At 40.8% G+C, this 15,566-nt stretch overlaps 1 protein-coding gene across 2 annotated transcripts in view; it reads right to left on the bottom strand.

Moving 5' to 3' along the window:
• Window positions 1–2,396: 2,396 nt before the first annotated feature.
• LOC128324042 (cadherin-19-like) overlaps window positions 2,397–15,566 on the bottom strand; it is a 107,714-nt gene continuing 94,544 nt past the window's right edge. The window contains exons 11-13 of one of the 2 annotated variants that reach the window (XM_053248147.1): window positions 5,078–5,329; window positions 4,544–4,596; window positions 3,752–3,886 (exon numbers count right to left, since the gene is read on the bottom strand). In XM_053248147.1, coding sequence (XP_053104122.1) covers window positions 4,580–4,596; window positions 5,078–5,329 — 269 coding nt within the window. In that variant the 3' untranslated portion in view covers window positions 3,752–3,886; window positions 4,544–4,579. Of the gene's footprint in view, window positions 3,887–4,543; window positions 4,597–5,077; window positions 5,330–15,566 lie in introns of both variants that reach the window. The other variant, XM_053248146.1, reaches the window with a different exon arrangement.

Genomic DNA, 15,566 nt, shown 5'->3' with positions numbered 1-15,566 from the left:
ACAACAACAACACACAAACCCCCTCTCCAAATGGCTGGGGAAGGGATTTGGACTGACAACAAACCTAATCTGGGTGGGGAGGGGTTGGTTCAATAATAGACCGTTGAACCAATCAGGTTCAATGTGGAACCTGTTCAACATCGAACCTGTTTGCACATCCCTAGAGTGGACAAGAAACAAGGCAGTGGTGGGATCTGAGCCATGCTGCAGTGGGCATCCAGGGAACAACTTAGTCCAGGACTGAAAAGGAAAAAGTACCTTCAGGGGTTGTGCAGGTCAGGAAGCTGGAGAAATGATCAGCAGCAGCAATAGTAGAAAGCAGTTCAGGAATGGAGGCTCCGTTGTGCAATGAAATGAAATTGCGGGAACATTCACAAGCTTTGCAGGCTCACAAGCCTAGTTGGTGGAAAATCTCATTGCCAAACATTTTATAGCTGCTTCTCTCACAAGTACAAAGTGATCTTGTATAGATTTAACTAAGACTTTATTCCTGGCACAATTTCATTTTTTTTTTTTCCATTCTCCTTTCCCTCTTCCTTTCTGATCCCCCCCACTCACTCTCTACAGGATCCCCACTGGAACAAACTTCTGACAAAAAAGAAACATAAAAGATACTGGATAGAATACAACACAGCACAAGCTGTGCTTTCACATTATGTTTGAATTCACAGACCATTGATAGATCATGGGTATTTCTTCAGCTCAAGAGGCTGCTGTACCATAGCAATGGACGTGAACCTTGTGAAGCTGAGTCCTGGATAATTCGAAGAGAAAAACCCACAAGTACCTCTCAATCACAGGTTGCTTGCTGTACATATGAAAAATCTGTTCATTATTTAGGATTCTTAACTATGGATAGCACAAATCACATTTTGCATTATTTATGAACCCGGCCTAACACAGCAACAGCACACCAGAAAGATACATTTTTCACACTGTAGAGATTTTGCGAAGTAGTACAGCTTTGGGTGCATAGTAGAAGGTGGGAAGAGATTGTGCCAAAATCTGCTTCCCATGAATGTTTCCTGTGCCACCCAAAAATATGTCCAAGAGGCTCGCAGGGCAGTTCCATGCTACAGGGCAGTTCCCTATTTTGGGGTGCTGAAGGCAGTTTGGGGGAATCAGAGATCTGTGAAATTCTCCCTTCATTGTGAGCCCAAAGCTATGCAGCTAAGAAAGCTCACTGAGATATAGACTTATCTTCCTGGAGTGCTGGGGCTGTGTTAGTTAGGATGTCAGCCAGTATCTCTATTTCATCAAAACAACCCAGTGACATAAGTAAGGCTGAAGGAGTGTGACATCCATGTAAATGCCAGTAACTTTGGTGGCTTAGCAGTTATTCGAGTCCATGGCTGCATGCAGCACTTAGCCATTAACCCAGCACCACCATCACAAAGCATTAGTTTCAGGAGATTAACCAAAACTTTTTGGAACTTCTTCTCTAAGAAACTCAGTAATGCAGCAAGTTGACTAAAAAGACACTTAATAGTTCTCCTTCCATGGAAATTTTGAGGAAAAGCCTGAACACAAAGCTGTCAGAGATGCTTTAGGTATAGGTTACTCTTCTTTAAGGGAAGGTGTTCAGTTAGGTATCCAATATAGCGCCTTTCCAATTCTCATACACTATAGTTAAGATGGCAGGTAAAGTGTTTCTCTACTGGCACCTTTTCACTTAGCCCACATTATTTGCTTTTTGTCTAACAAGCAGCCAGCTTTTAGGTATTGAAATGTTTCAGTTGATTATATGATGCTGAAGCTATAAAATGAGCACCTAATGGAAACGTGGTGAATAAATAAGAAGCAAAGCTCTCTGTTCGCAGGTTGTCATTTGAAGACATTTGATAGCTTTTACATCACTACATTTTGTGCTGATCACCCACACAGATAAAGTGACAGAGAATAATTGTTCAGAGCCTAATTTATACTGGTTGGAGATTGCGCAAACAAAAATACAGTAGGGGAATTTAATTTAGAACTCTGACTTGATTCCTGAGAAATGAAATGGGATCATTTTCTGAAGAGCTGGATTAACATTAAAGTGTTTTATTATCTTATTATCTAATGTTATACATAAAGTTTTATGTCCACCAGCTTAGCATTTTAAAGATCTTTAATACTAGAACAATAAAATTGAGTGCTGCAGCTAATTTTATATTCTGCAATAAAAAAAAAAATCTGTGCTAGAAAATCAGTCATCTTTTAAGCTCTTAATAAAAGGGAAAAATGCCCAGATGTGAATACTATTTGGTTTTATGTAACACAGTTGATTACCATATTTAAGTTGAATATTGATTCACACTTGAACCTGCTCTATTTTTACTCTTTTTCATATTCTGCCAGTGAGAAAGTTAATTGGGAGTTTAACACATTTGTCAGTGGTTTAATAAAAAGTCATATTTAATTAAGAATAAATCACATTTAATTGTGAATAAATGTTGACTGTTACAGAAATCCATGGATAAATTACATTTTTTTAAAAATTGATCACTTTGAAAATAAATAAATAAATTTCTGTAGGTTAGATAAGATTTTCTAAAATAGTTTGAGAGGCAAAGCAGTAGACAAGTCCCAAATAATGTGAACATATGGAAATGCTTAGTAAAACAGGAAAAATGCTGGCTAATGATAGAAGTGAAATGGCTTTTCCAGAGGTGAAATGGCTGGTGAAATACACTGCATTTTGTTTTAATCCTTCCCCATGTTTCAATCCAGATTTTTCCATGTTTCTGGATTCACCATAACATATAATAGGTTTCTGTATAATTGTGCTTATACTCTCTCTCTCTCTCCCCCCTGATAGATAGATATCTGTATATACCCATATATTAGTTTATAGTTGTAATTATTAAATTACAAACAACACAACTTTGTAAATAGCTTGAAATATTAATTTCTGCTGAATATTTACAATAAGTATTGGTTTTTCTGTGCTTATACATTTGCTTTTAAAAGGGGGGGGAAAACCTATAGTTCTGTATTGATAAGCTGAGTTCAGCATTTTAGCAAGGACACCCTCTTAAAATGGATAGGCTCCACACCCGCACTGATAAGATGAAGAAAAAACTGCCTTAGAAACAGGTGCTCATTCTTCCCTTATTCAACATGTTTCCCTCCAGCAGGTAACTTGGATGACCTCTTATTCCAGCATGATTTGTGTAGGTGCCCATAGTGACACAATTACTTTTCTGGCAAATATCTGTCAGAAATACAATTTAAATAATTGGTTGTGCCGTATTTCAAAACTCATTGACATTGTTGCCTATTTCACTTGTGCTCTGGTTTCCCACTCACTTTGATACAATAAGAGATTTACACTCTTGTAACTATTGCCCCAGTCAAAGGAGCTGGTTGCTGGACCTTCTCCCCACCACCCAATAATGTGGCTTTAGTGGTTCCTAATCTCTTCCACTGTTCATAGAGCCACACATACTTTCTGCTCGCTTGAAATGTGACCCCAGTTCAATAAGGAAATCATAATTTTCATCCAGTACAGATGAATTTGATTCCAGTGAGCTAAGAGATCCTGCCATTGACCCATATCCTTCAAAAGCATAGATCTGATGGGAATCAAAAGGCGGCACATCTGGATCACAATTGGCTTCTTCTAGCTTTTGTGAAATGAATTCCCGGAACACAGCACTCTCGGGACCCACTTGCAGAGATTGCCTGTAAAGGCTCTGGATTTGTGTTGTGATATTTCTTCGTGGTTTGTGCTCTCTCAGGACAGTTTGGTTTTTCAGCGCTGAAATATCAAAAGCTTCGGTGTCCTGCTCACCACCGCCTTCATCATCATACTTAACAATGTTCTCTCTAAATTCTTCACCTTTCTCATGAAACAGAGACTGCTTCTTCTGCTGCCTCAAGGCCACAATTGCCACAACAAACACTGAGAAGCAAAGAGAGAGAGAGAGAGAGGATCTGTAAGCAGTTGAGAATTCCAAGAACAATAATATTGCTGCTGCTGAAAAATCTGGCAGTCTGACAAACTGTATGAGTTGTGATTTTTGAGATGGGAGGGCAGCATTATCAGTAGTTAGATGGAGTGGTGTGAGCAGGTGCCCTTATGCAAGATGATGGTTCATAAAGTGAGCATGTAGGTAGCATAATGAATGGGGCAGGTAAGAAGTATGAACATGTAGTGTGCTTGAAGAAAATTCATGGAAAATAACTAGGAAAATATTGCAAATGAATCTATACATTGCACCCACACTAATGAAGATACGAGGCCTAGATGGAGATAAAAGGCCATAGCTTTATTTAGTCCAGAGTCAATCAAGCAACAAGGGGATTGGCTTTCCATCCTCTTACAGTGCCCAACCTTTGAGTGATTACACCCTGGCTCAGACCAGCAACCAGCCTACAGATTGACACTGTTCTTAGCCAACCAAAGTATAAGGGTATATGCAGGGAGCATCATCCATCACAAGTCACACAGCCTTTAAGATTGGTAATGCCCTTGCAACCTAGAAAAAAACACCAGCCAGCACTTCCTGAGCTGAGCTGCATAGCACTTAGGGAGTAGCTAAACATCCTGTCCACTTACACTAAACACATGACTTGAGGCAGGTTGAAGCTCCCATCATCTCCGGGCTTCAGCTGTTGTGGATGAAAATGATGGGAGTTGCCATTCCAAAACAACAAGTTACCCAAGACTGTAATAAGTCACCCAAGACTGTAATAAAGATTCCCATCACCAGCCAATTCTAAGAGGAGCAAAAAAACAAAAAAAAAGTCTACCCGGTCATCCCCAAAGTGTGTGACCAATCAAAGCCTACACTATACTCACGAGAGGGGTAAGGATCTGTATTCAAGCTCCCTCCCAGATCCTCTAGCCAATCACACTTCCCCAAATGCCTCCATCTTGAAGCTAGGTGAGGCAAACAAGCAGCACTCAGGATGTGCCTGGGTGATCAACATCATTTCCTCAGGTATTCATTTGTGCACATAAACATAGCCACACACTCACATACACAAATACAATGCATCAGCCAAATCTAAGGAACTATTCTAATCAACAAAAGGGCAGTGGTGATATATATCAATTGCAATGCAGATACCCCAATATTATTTTGTTTACCTGATATTATTAGCATGCAAGCCACGACAGCAACTAAAGCTTGTACACTGATGCCCATTGAGAAGAAGAAAGCTCCATATCTACATACTTGGAGATTTGCTTTGGTATCACAATCACACACAGTGATGGTAAGGGTTGTTGTGCTGGTGAGGGATGGAACTCCATTGTCAGCTATTGAGATTGGCAAGGCAAAAATGAATTGTTCTCGGCGATGGAATCCACTTCTTATGGTAACAATTCCGGCCGTGTTATCTAAAAAGACCAGATAGATACATCATTTATAGATATTTTTTTAAAATATTCAATTCATATTTAAATTAGAATATATTTTCATTTGTCATTGGAAAGATTGCATTAAATTGTGTGTAAATAAAGAATCATCATCATCTTTATTTGTTAGCTGCCCCATAACAAATAGTTCTCTTCAAATAAACAAAATAGAATGGGAAATGACAACCATTATTTTATATAAGAGTTTAATAAGTATAGAGGGGGAAATGGGAAATAAAAATATAGAAGGAAAACTTTTTTAAAAACAGGAGAAAAGGAGGAGGCAGAGAAGGAGACAACTGAGGTGCCTATAAATCTCATGCTTCCATTTTAGTACTAAATACTAATGATGACAATTTATGCTTCTCAGTCAACTAAGATGTTAGTCTCTTATATATTATTACATGTTCTGCAGTACAGTGGCATTTGGATCTCAGTGTCCCAAAAAGGAACATCCACATCCTTGTGTGGGTGCTGAGACTGCCCCACTTAACTAATTGATGGTTTTCATCCTAAATACTTAATGCAATGTGCCAGTGCTGCAGATGGTGTCTAGAATAATGCTTCACCAATACCTGTGGAAGGGGGGATCCACTGAGCTCTCCTTCCCCAGTCATTCTCTGTGACACTTGAAAATATTCCCTGAGTGTTGAAAAGCACCCAAGGACATATTTTCAGATGTAACAGAGCACTTAAAGGGACTTCATTGAAATTCACCCTAACTAGAATATAAGAACAGCCCTGCTGGAACAGGTGCAACGCCAAACTAGTTCAGGCTCCTGTTTCATACAGTAATATGTGTGAAACATTTCCCAGATGACTCTGGGAAACCCAAAGGCAAAAGTTGAGGGGGTGCCCTCTGTCCTGGTGTTGCTCCCCTGCAAGTAGTATTTAGAGACATCTTGCCTCTTGGGCTGGAGGTGGTCTGTAGCCCTCGGATTAGTAGCCATCAATAGACTTGTCCTTCCTGAATTTATCTAATGATACATTCTTAAAGATATCTGGGCTGGTGGCTGTAATCATATCTTGTGGCAAATAATTCCATAGGTTAATTATGCATTGTGTGAAAAAGTATTTCCTTTTGTCAGTCCTAAACTTCTTGGCAATCAGGTTCATGGGATGATCCCTTGTTCTAGTGATATGGGAGAGGGAGAGAAATTTCTCTCTCTCCACACCATGCATGATTTTACAGACCTCTATCATGTCTCCTCTCAGTCATCTTTTTTCTAAACTAAAAAGCCCCAGGTGTTGTAACCTTACACTGTAAGGAAGGTGCTCCAGGCGCTTGATCATCTTGTTTGTCCTCTTTTACACCTTTTCCAGTTCTACAATGTCCTTCTTCAGATATGGTGCTGCACACAGTACTCCAAATGTGGCCACACCACAGATTTTTAGAACGGCATTATGACATTAGCATTTTTATTTTCAATCCCCTTCCTAATGATCCCAAGCATGGAATTGGCCTTATTCACAGCTGCCACACACTGAGTCAACACTTTCAACGAGCTGTCTATCATGATTCCAAGATCACTCTCCTGGTCAGTCACTGGCAGCTCACACCCCATCAGTGTAGCCCCCATCAGCCCGGACCCCATCTTGGAGAGGAGAGCTGGTCTTGTGGTAGCAAGCATGACTTGTCCCCATAGCTAAACAGGGTCTGTCCTGGTTGTATATGAATGGGAGACTCAATGTGTGAGCACTGCAAGATATTCCCCTCAGGGGATGGAGCCGCTCTGGGAAGAGCAGAAGGTTTCAAGTTCCCTCCCTGGCTTCTCCAAGATAGGGCTGAGAGAGATTCCTGCCTGCAACCTTGGAGAAGCCGCTGCCAGTCTGTGAAGACAATACTGAGCTAGATAGACCAATGGTCTGACTCAGTATATGGCAGTTTCCTATGTTCCTATGTGGGTGCAAGTCACTTCACGAGTATTACACCCATCCTGCGTCAGCTTCATTGGCTACCGGTCCGCTTCTGGACTGGATTCAAGGTGCTGCTATTTAAAGCCCTACACGGCTTGGGGCTGGGGTACCTGTCGGACCGCATTCACCCATATGAATCTGCCAGGGCCCTCCGATCATTATCTCAGGCCCTGCTCATAACCCTGAAACTAACAGAGATCCAGTTGACAGGGACTAGAGACAGGGCCTTTTCGGTTACTCCCTGAAGAGCTTCACCATGCTCCCAATCTCGGTGTTTTTAAAAAACATCTTAAAACACACCTTTTTAAGGAGGCTTTTTAATATCATTATTATTTTGTTATATCTGGTAGGTTCTTTAGCTTCTTTAGCTTTGTATAATTTCAGTTTAAGTTTGAGACTAATAATTGTTTTTAATCTGACTTCTTCTTAAATCTAATTTTATTTCTTGTATCTTTTTTCTATCTTATTGTTGTAAGCCGCCCCGAGCAGTATTGCACTGCAGGGGCAGGTTATAAATATTTTAAATAAATAAATGAATAAATAAATAAATAAATGATACCATGTTGTGAGGGTTCATCCCTTATTATGCCCCCCTTATCAATAACAATTCTCAAAGCAGTTGACATTAATAATAAAAGGAAATGAATAAGATAAATTAACAGATACATAGCAGATAAATATTATGAGAGTGAAGAGCAGGTTTTCTGGAAAGTTAAACTCAAGGTTGCGGCTTAGCATGATTCTTCCATCGTGACCAATGATGACCACACACCCCTTCTTTAACATACAGTGCTATTCTACCCCAGATTCACCCACCCCAATCCTTTCTATAGAGTTTATATCTAGGAATAACAGTGTTCCACTGGTTCTCACTGGTCCACCATGTTTCTGTTCTGCCCACTATATCTATACTTTCATTAGCAACCAAGCACTCCAGCTCCATCTTGGCTCTGAGGCTTCTGACATTGGCATATATGCACCTATACACTGAATCTCTACACCATTTGATCTCTTTGACTGGCTAGCACATCCTTCTGACTGCTCTTTACTTGGTTCTGCTCTGCCCCCTTTTGGTTTATCTGAAGCACTTACACCCTCACACTTTAAGGGATGGCATTTGCTAAACCTTATACTGCCCAGCTCCTGTTGGCTATCCCAAGGCATTCTTTTAAAAGCTGCTCTATGGGTTTTTTGTTATTATTTTAAGCACCAGAAGACTGGTTCCATATTGGTTCAAGTGGAGGCTATCCCTTTTGTACAGGCTCATCTTGTCCCAAAATGTATCCCAGTGCCTAACAAATCAAAACTCCTCCTACCGGCACCACCATCTCATCAACACATTGGGACCCCTCAGTAATGCTTGTCTCACGGGCTCTGTGCATCGAACAGGTAGCATTTCTGAGAATCCTACCTTGGGGGTCACTTCAGTATGCTACCTAGCAGGCTAAATTTTGTTTCCAGAACCTCCCAACTACATTTCCCAACATCGTTGGTACTATTGTGCATGACAGCTAACTCCTCCCCAGCACAGCCCAATACTTTATTTAGATGCTCCGTGACATCCAAAATCTTTGCAGCAGGCAGGCAAGTCAGCATGCAGTCTACACATGGGTCACAGTCCTACCTTTCTATGTCCCTAATAATCTAGTCACCCACTACTAGGAGGCCCCTATCTCCCGGAGGAGTATCCTCTGTGTGAGAAGATATGGGCTCATCATTCACAGAAGGGGTCTCTTCTTATAGAGCATTTCTATCTTCCTCTGAATGATGTCCTCCTTCCCTAAACCTTCTATTCTCCATTACAGCAGAGGAACTGTCAGCTTGGGAATGGGATGCCTCTATCACATCCCTGCAGGTCATAATGTACCTCTCTGACTTTTCTTCTCCAGATCAGCCACCTTGGCTTCGAGGGAACAATCTTGTTTCCTGAGAGCCAGGAGCTCCTTGCACTGAGTACACACCCATGACTTCTGCCCATCATGCAAAAAGTCATACATGCAACACTCTGTGCAATACATTAGAAAGTGCCCCCTCCCCTAAAGGCTTTCTGCCTTTATGATTGGTTTTGTTGGCTGCTTAGAATATTTGGAGATTGTTTGAAAGTTGAGTCGCAGCTGAAATTGTCAGCTATTTAACAGTTTAAATTTTCTTTCCTGGGGCTCTATGTGATCAAGAGGAGCTCCTTTCAAGCTCTCTTGCACATTTCCCCATGAAACCATGCAAAATTGCTATGATACCTGTTTGCTAATTCACAAGCCCTGGCAAAAAACAAACAACGACACAGACACACACACTGTGACTTCTTCCCTAAAGAGATACTAGTCCCTCAAAATCTTGCCCTCCTCCTGTTTGTTTGTTTGTTTGTTTGTTTGAAGGGGGAACAGTTGTTGTTGTTTTAATACAAGTTTGCTACCTGCTCAGGTCTGCTTCTCTTCCTAGATTAGGCTTCAAACTGAGGCAACCACACTCAACAGGAATGTGACCCCTCCCACTAGGTGTGACTCACCTCAGCCCTAGCTGGCTCCTCCCACTGTCTCTCTCCAGGCAAAATAGAAACTAAAACTGAAAGCCCCACAGCCACCAAAACAAGTCCTGTCAAAAATTAAAAAAAACCCCAAACATACACACTGGAACTTCTCCCCTAAAGAGATACCAGCCCCTCAAAATATCCCCTTTCTCCTATTTATTTGTTTGTTTTGTCCTATTTGTACCTGCATAAGTATAGGTTATGATTCAGTCAGTTATGTTAGCAGCACCAGCACATCTCATGAAGCACTGTGCTTTGTTATTCAGAATGTCAGCCCTTGACAATATCACCTTTAAAAAATGCAACAACCCTTTGTGGCATAGGAATGCTGCACAATGATGGTCCTTGTTTTTAATTACAGGAAGAAGACTGAAAGAAAAGAAAGGCCATCCAGAAAATCTAGTGCAGCATTGTATAGGCTGTACTGGTATTCCCAGTAGCATCAGTGCACATTTGCACTAACAAATTCGCACAGGAATCGGATGACCTCTTAAAGGGGTGTTTATATCTATGCTGTACCCTACATGCCTTGTTTTGGATACCTTTGCTTGTGGGGCAGCAAGTAAACTTAGAACCAGGGTTGTAGCTGGATGCAACCCTGCCTTCCATAAACTTGGATAACATGTAATTGATACATTTAACCACACGTTAAAGCAGGATAATATATTATTTATCATTATTTTAAATGATAGCTCAGTTAAAGCCAGTGGTCATGCTTTAGTGGCTTCCGTGATGCACAGCATTACAGAACTGCAAGACTGCACCCCTGGGCTGCTGTGGCAGTCCCGATGCTGTTCAGAAGCATTGGTTGCTCATATAGTGCTTCTGCACTTTTCCCCATTGAGCTGAATGGAGAAAATGGTGAAAATGGTGCTTGTGCAACTGCTGCTTCTGAACAGTGCTGCCTTAGGGCCATTAACATGAACACAGCTCTATAACATTATACATCATGTAAGCCAATGAGTTCCTAGCACACAAGGTAGGGTTTGTTGATGCATACTTGTGTGTGTGTAGATGGGATTTGTTGGAACAATTTAATAAATTCCTATTCATTCTGAGAAAGAATTCACTTCCCTAGTCCATAATACCACCCTGAACACATTTAAATAGATGCATATGCACATGTTCAGGCTGGTATTATGAGCAAAAGGTATTAATTCTTTCTTGGGAGAAAATAAAACTGAAAAATGGGGATTATTCAGTCATTTCCCATCCATCCTGAAACAAATGTGAAAACCTTTCAGAGGTAATGAATAGATGCAAATGGGGTTTGTTTGGGGAACTCATTAATTGTGCACTCATTACCCATTTGGTTTTCATTCTGGGAAACACCTTGCCTGATTGGGCAATAGATGGACAATAGAGGTTCACTCTTTATCTGCATCCTGAAGAACATTTTATTTCCCACGTGCAGCAAATGTAGCATTGGTCTGACACTGCTGAGAAATAAAATGGCAGCTGCCACAAAACTTAGTGCTTGACATTTCCTGCAGTGCTCTGACAATGGAAGAAGCCCTGCTGGGATGAAAACTAGCAGTACGTTTTCCTTCTTCCACAGCCCAGAAGCAGCAGAGGAGGCAGCAGAGTATTTTTTACTGCTCTCTCCTCCTGCCTAAAGGACTATTCACTTGCAGGAATGTGAACTGCAGGAAAAGCAAGATGTGCTAACCCCTTTGCGTTCCTGCAGGGCTCCTACTTTTGTTGGAGCACTGTGGGGAATGTCAGCCATTGGTGCTAACTGGCTTACCTTTTTTTTTTTGCTTAAAATGTTCCAGATTGATGCTGTCTGTGGTATTGTGGGAACAAAGCATTCTTGGCCCACCTTTTCTTTCACTGCTATGCAAATAATATCACACACTCCCCACACAGTGGGAGTCCCCTCCCTTAGGGCCCCAAGACATTTATCTCACCTTGTTCAACTATAGCTATGCTTCTAGGACCAACATGGTGGAGGGGGGACACTGAATGTGTATAGTAACAAATCGATCTTCAACCAATGAACAGGAAGGGCTAACAAAACAATGTTTCTTGCACATATATTATGGACTTTCTGGATCATGACCAAAGCAAATCAAAATAGGTTGATTATTACACAATAGTTAGAGTTAGAGCTCTATATTATTTTCATATTTTGTAAGGGTGGGTGAGACTGTGGCTTAAGGCCACTTATTATTATGGGCCCAACCATCTGAGTCTGAAGTCTGAACCAAGTAATTTCTTATTCAGATACAGTGAACTTTCCAAAAGTTAGCTGTATTGATTTATTCACCTAGCCAGAACATTCAAATAATTAGCAAAGTCAATATGAGCAATGTATACTTTAGTTGAATCTGAAATAGCTCTTCTTCTAAGTCTCAGAAGGCTGCCTTTAAGTAGTCTTCTTTCCTGCAATTTCATCAGCTGTTGAACTTCGGTTTTCCCTTCAGATTAGTTTCGATTCGTGTCCCCCTATACGATTCTTTCTCAGCCTCTGGGATCAATATGAATGCTGCATAATACTGCAGCACAGAGAAGTCATTCATATGATGTCATTGGTATATTGATGAAAACAGTGTAATGTAGAACAGGAAACAAAGTTAAATAATCGTGAACTATGCTTTTGTCTATAACTTTGTTTTAGGACAACTAAATAAAAGTACATGCTTTTATTAATATTAAATCTTTATTTCATTTAAAAGCCTGATCTCTTTCCCCTTTTCTAAAATTACCAGCATTTGGTAGTTTAAGAGATAATGAGAAAGATATCACTCCTACAATGTGCCATATTTAGAAAGCAATTATTAAGAGATAAAATGGGCTTTTGAGATTCTGTTGTGAGTTTAAAAAAAAATCCGAGTACTGTCACTGCAGAACTGTGAAAGTACTGATGAAACAAGAATCTACCAGGAATGTTTTACCTACACATTGAAGAAATGTCCTTCTGAAAGTTGTAGACAGTATTTTATCCTGTTTTCAATCATGTCTAGCAGGTTGTCTCCATGAAGCCTACAACTGAGGCATGAAGGCAACTGGCCAGTCCTGGCATTCGTCCTTACACATCTTAGTATCTATCGCTATACTAATTGAAATATGGAGGTTATATAAGTATCTTGGTGTGGTCTTTCATCATACGGGCAATCGGCAGGCTCACTTAATGTACAAAGTGCAGAATGCTCAAGCCTCAGCATATGCGATCAGATCATTCTATTTTACAAAAGGAGCACTATACATCCCGGCCGCTATTAAATTGTTTACTGCCAGGGTTTATCCTCAATTATTATATGGAGCTCAGCTTGGCCCTTATAATAATTTTGTATCTCTGGAAGCTGTCCAAACAAAATTCATTAGGACTATATTACAGCTTCCTAGATGTGTCCCTAATGTTATCAGGTGGGATTTGGCTTGATGGAAGCAAAATATTGGAAGTGCATTTTTGCATTCTGGTTAAAACTGGTTAAAACTTTCTTCAACCCGGATTTGCCTATTTGGTATTAACTGACCCTTTTGATTCCACTTGGAAACACCTTGTCAAAACAAAATCCCAATTTTACAGGCTTTCACTTGACACCCTTATCAGTTTGGGGCATGATACTGCAGGAAAAGTTATCAAGCAACATATTTCTGACATTGATTTACAGTCTGAAGTTGCTAAAATTCTGAAAGGCTCGTGCTTAGGAGATCAGTTTTTCAGTAGTAAACCGGCTACTTATTTGATTATCATCACTCTCCCAAAGTTTAGGCAGGCCTTGTCTTTAGCGCGTTTAAATGTGCTACCATCAGCAGTACTTTTGGAGGTTTAGAGGAGTGCCATATACATCTCGCCTTTGCCCTTGTGGAATGGGTGTTATTGAATCTATTGAGCATGTTATCCTACATTGCACACTTTACAAGGATAAGCATTTAAATCTTATTGCTCCTTTGCTTGAGAGGTTTCCAGGACATTCAGATGTATTTTATTTAGTCTTTTTATTAGCAAATTTTAATTATAAGTATACAAATGTAGTGGCCAAGTTTTGTCACATTTTATGTAAACTGCGATTGGATATTGTGTAATGTAATGTTTTTGGTCAATGACTGAAATAAATTGATTGATTGATTGATTGGAGGTCCTGCATAGTCACTGTGATTAACAGCTATTGGTAAACCATGAATGTATCTATGTTTAAAGACTCCTAAACAAGTAACCATAACCACATCTTGTGGCTATGGCTTTCATAAACTGTTTTTGTGCATTGTATGAACAGTGTTTTCTTTTGTGTATTCTGAACTAGAAATCGCAAAACTCATCAGAGCTCACCTTGGACCAGTCTAGAAATGATCCAAGTTCTTGGACCAGCCTAGAAATGATCTAAAAAAATTAGGAAATACTCAGATAATTGTCAGAGAGGTTCTCCACACCACTAGTCTCATCCTCAGCCCCCCATCATTTATTTACCAGTCTCAGGAGAGGAGAGCTGGTCTTGTGGTAGCAAGAATGACTTGTCCCCTTTGCTAAGCAGGGTCTGCCCTGGTTGCATATGAACGGGAGACGATGTGTGAGCACTGTAAGATATTCCCCTCAGGGGATGGAGCTGCTCTGGGAAGAGCAGAAGGTTCCAATTTCCCTCCTAGGCTTCTCCAAGATAGGACAAGATTTTTATATGGTAGAGAGCTAGTCTTGTGGTAGCAAGCATGACTTGTCCCCTTAAGCTAAGCAGGATCCACCCTGGTTGCATATGAAAGGGAGACTAGAAGTGTGAGCACTGTAAGATATTCCCCTTATGGGATGGAGCTGCTCTGGGAAGAGCATCTAGGCTCCAAGTTCCTTCCCTGGCTTCTCCAAGATAGGGCTGAGAGAGATTCCTGCCTGCAACCTTGGAGAAGCCGCTGCCAGACTGTGTAGACAATACTGAGCAAGATGGACCTATGGTCTGACTCAGTATATGGCAGCTTCCTATGTTCCTATGTTCCAACAGGGCAGCAGAAGAATCAGCAAGAGCCATTGGGATTGCAGTGGGGTGTGTGTATGTCTTTTCCCAATGCCATGAAAAAGTGATTGTGCTGCCACATAGGAAACAAGAAGCTTTCTTCTTCTTCTCATTATTGCTCTTATACTCTGCTCTGGGATGCACCATAGCAAAGAATCTGGAGTCTTTCCAAGGGCTCCTGCAAAGTATTTATATTGCAGTAGCCCTTGAAAAGTCCCCAAGTCCCAAGGGCCATGTCAACTTTCCTCTGGCATGCTAAACAGCAGTAGTCAGAGTGACATCAGATGAGAAGAGGAGGGAAAAATTCCCCTGGTTTTTTCCTGTCGTGGGTGCCATCCTCTCCTGGCTGCGCCACTGCTGATTATCCCAGCTAGCTCCCAAAGGGAAGTAAAGGTGGCAGACTGACTTTGTATTCTGTACATTGGGTATTCTAGTATTATGAGAGGAAGGCCCATTATATTATGAGAGAGAGAATTCTAGTATTATGAGAGATGTATTATTCTAATATTAATACCTGGTATTCTAGTATTATTGAGAGAGGAAGAACCATTCTATCTGCCTCATAGGGCCAGTTCTAGTTCTCATATTATGAGAGAGGAAGGACCATTATATCTACCTCTTCCAGTCACTTCCAGTATGCTGCCACCCTGCCGGACTGGTTTTTAAACAAGTGCCAGTGGGGGGAATGCGGAGGTGGGGAAGTAAGTACACCCTCCACCACCCTTAAATTTATCCCCCTGCCTTCGAACTGCCCCCACCAGTTCCATGCACATCCCTAGTATCAATATCAAAGAAGTAGACATTTTAAAAGAGGAATTAATCCAAACTA

Source organism: Hemicordylus capensis, chromosome 4, assembly GCF_027244095.1.
Source record: "Hemicordylus capensis ecotype Gifberg chromosome 4, rHemCap1.1.pri, whole genome shotgun sequence".
In the NCBI taxonomy this organism is placed as follows: domain Eukaryota; kingdom Metazoa; phylum Chordata; class Lepidosauria; order Squamata; family Cordylidae; genus Hemicordylus; species Hemicordylus capensis.
This window is presented reverse-complemented; position numbering and strand designations above follow the sequence as displayed.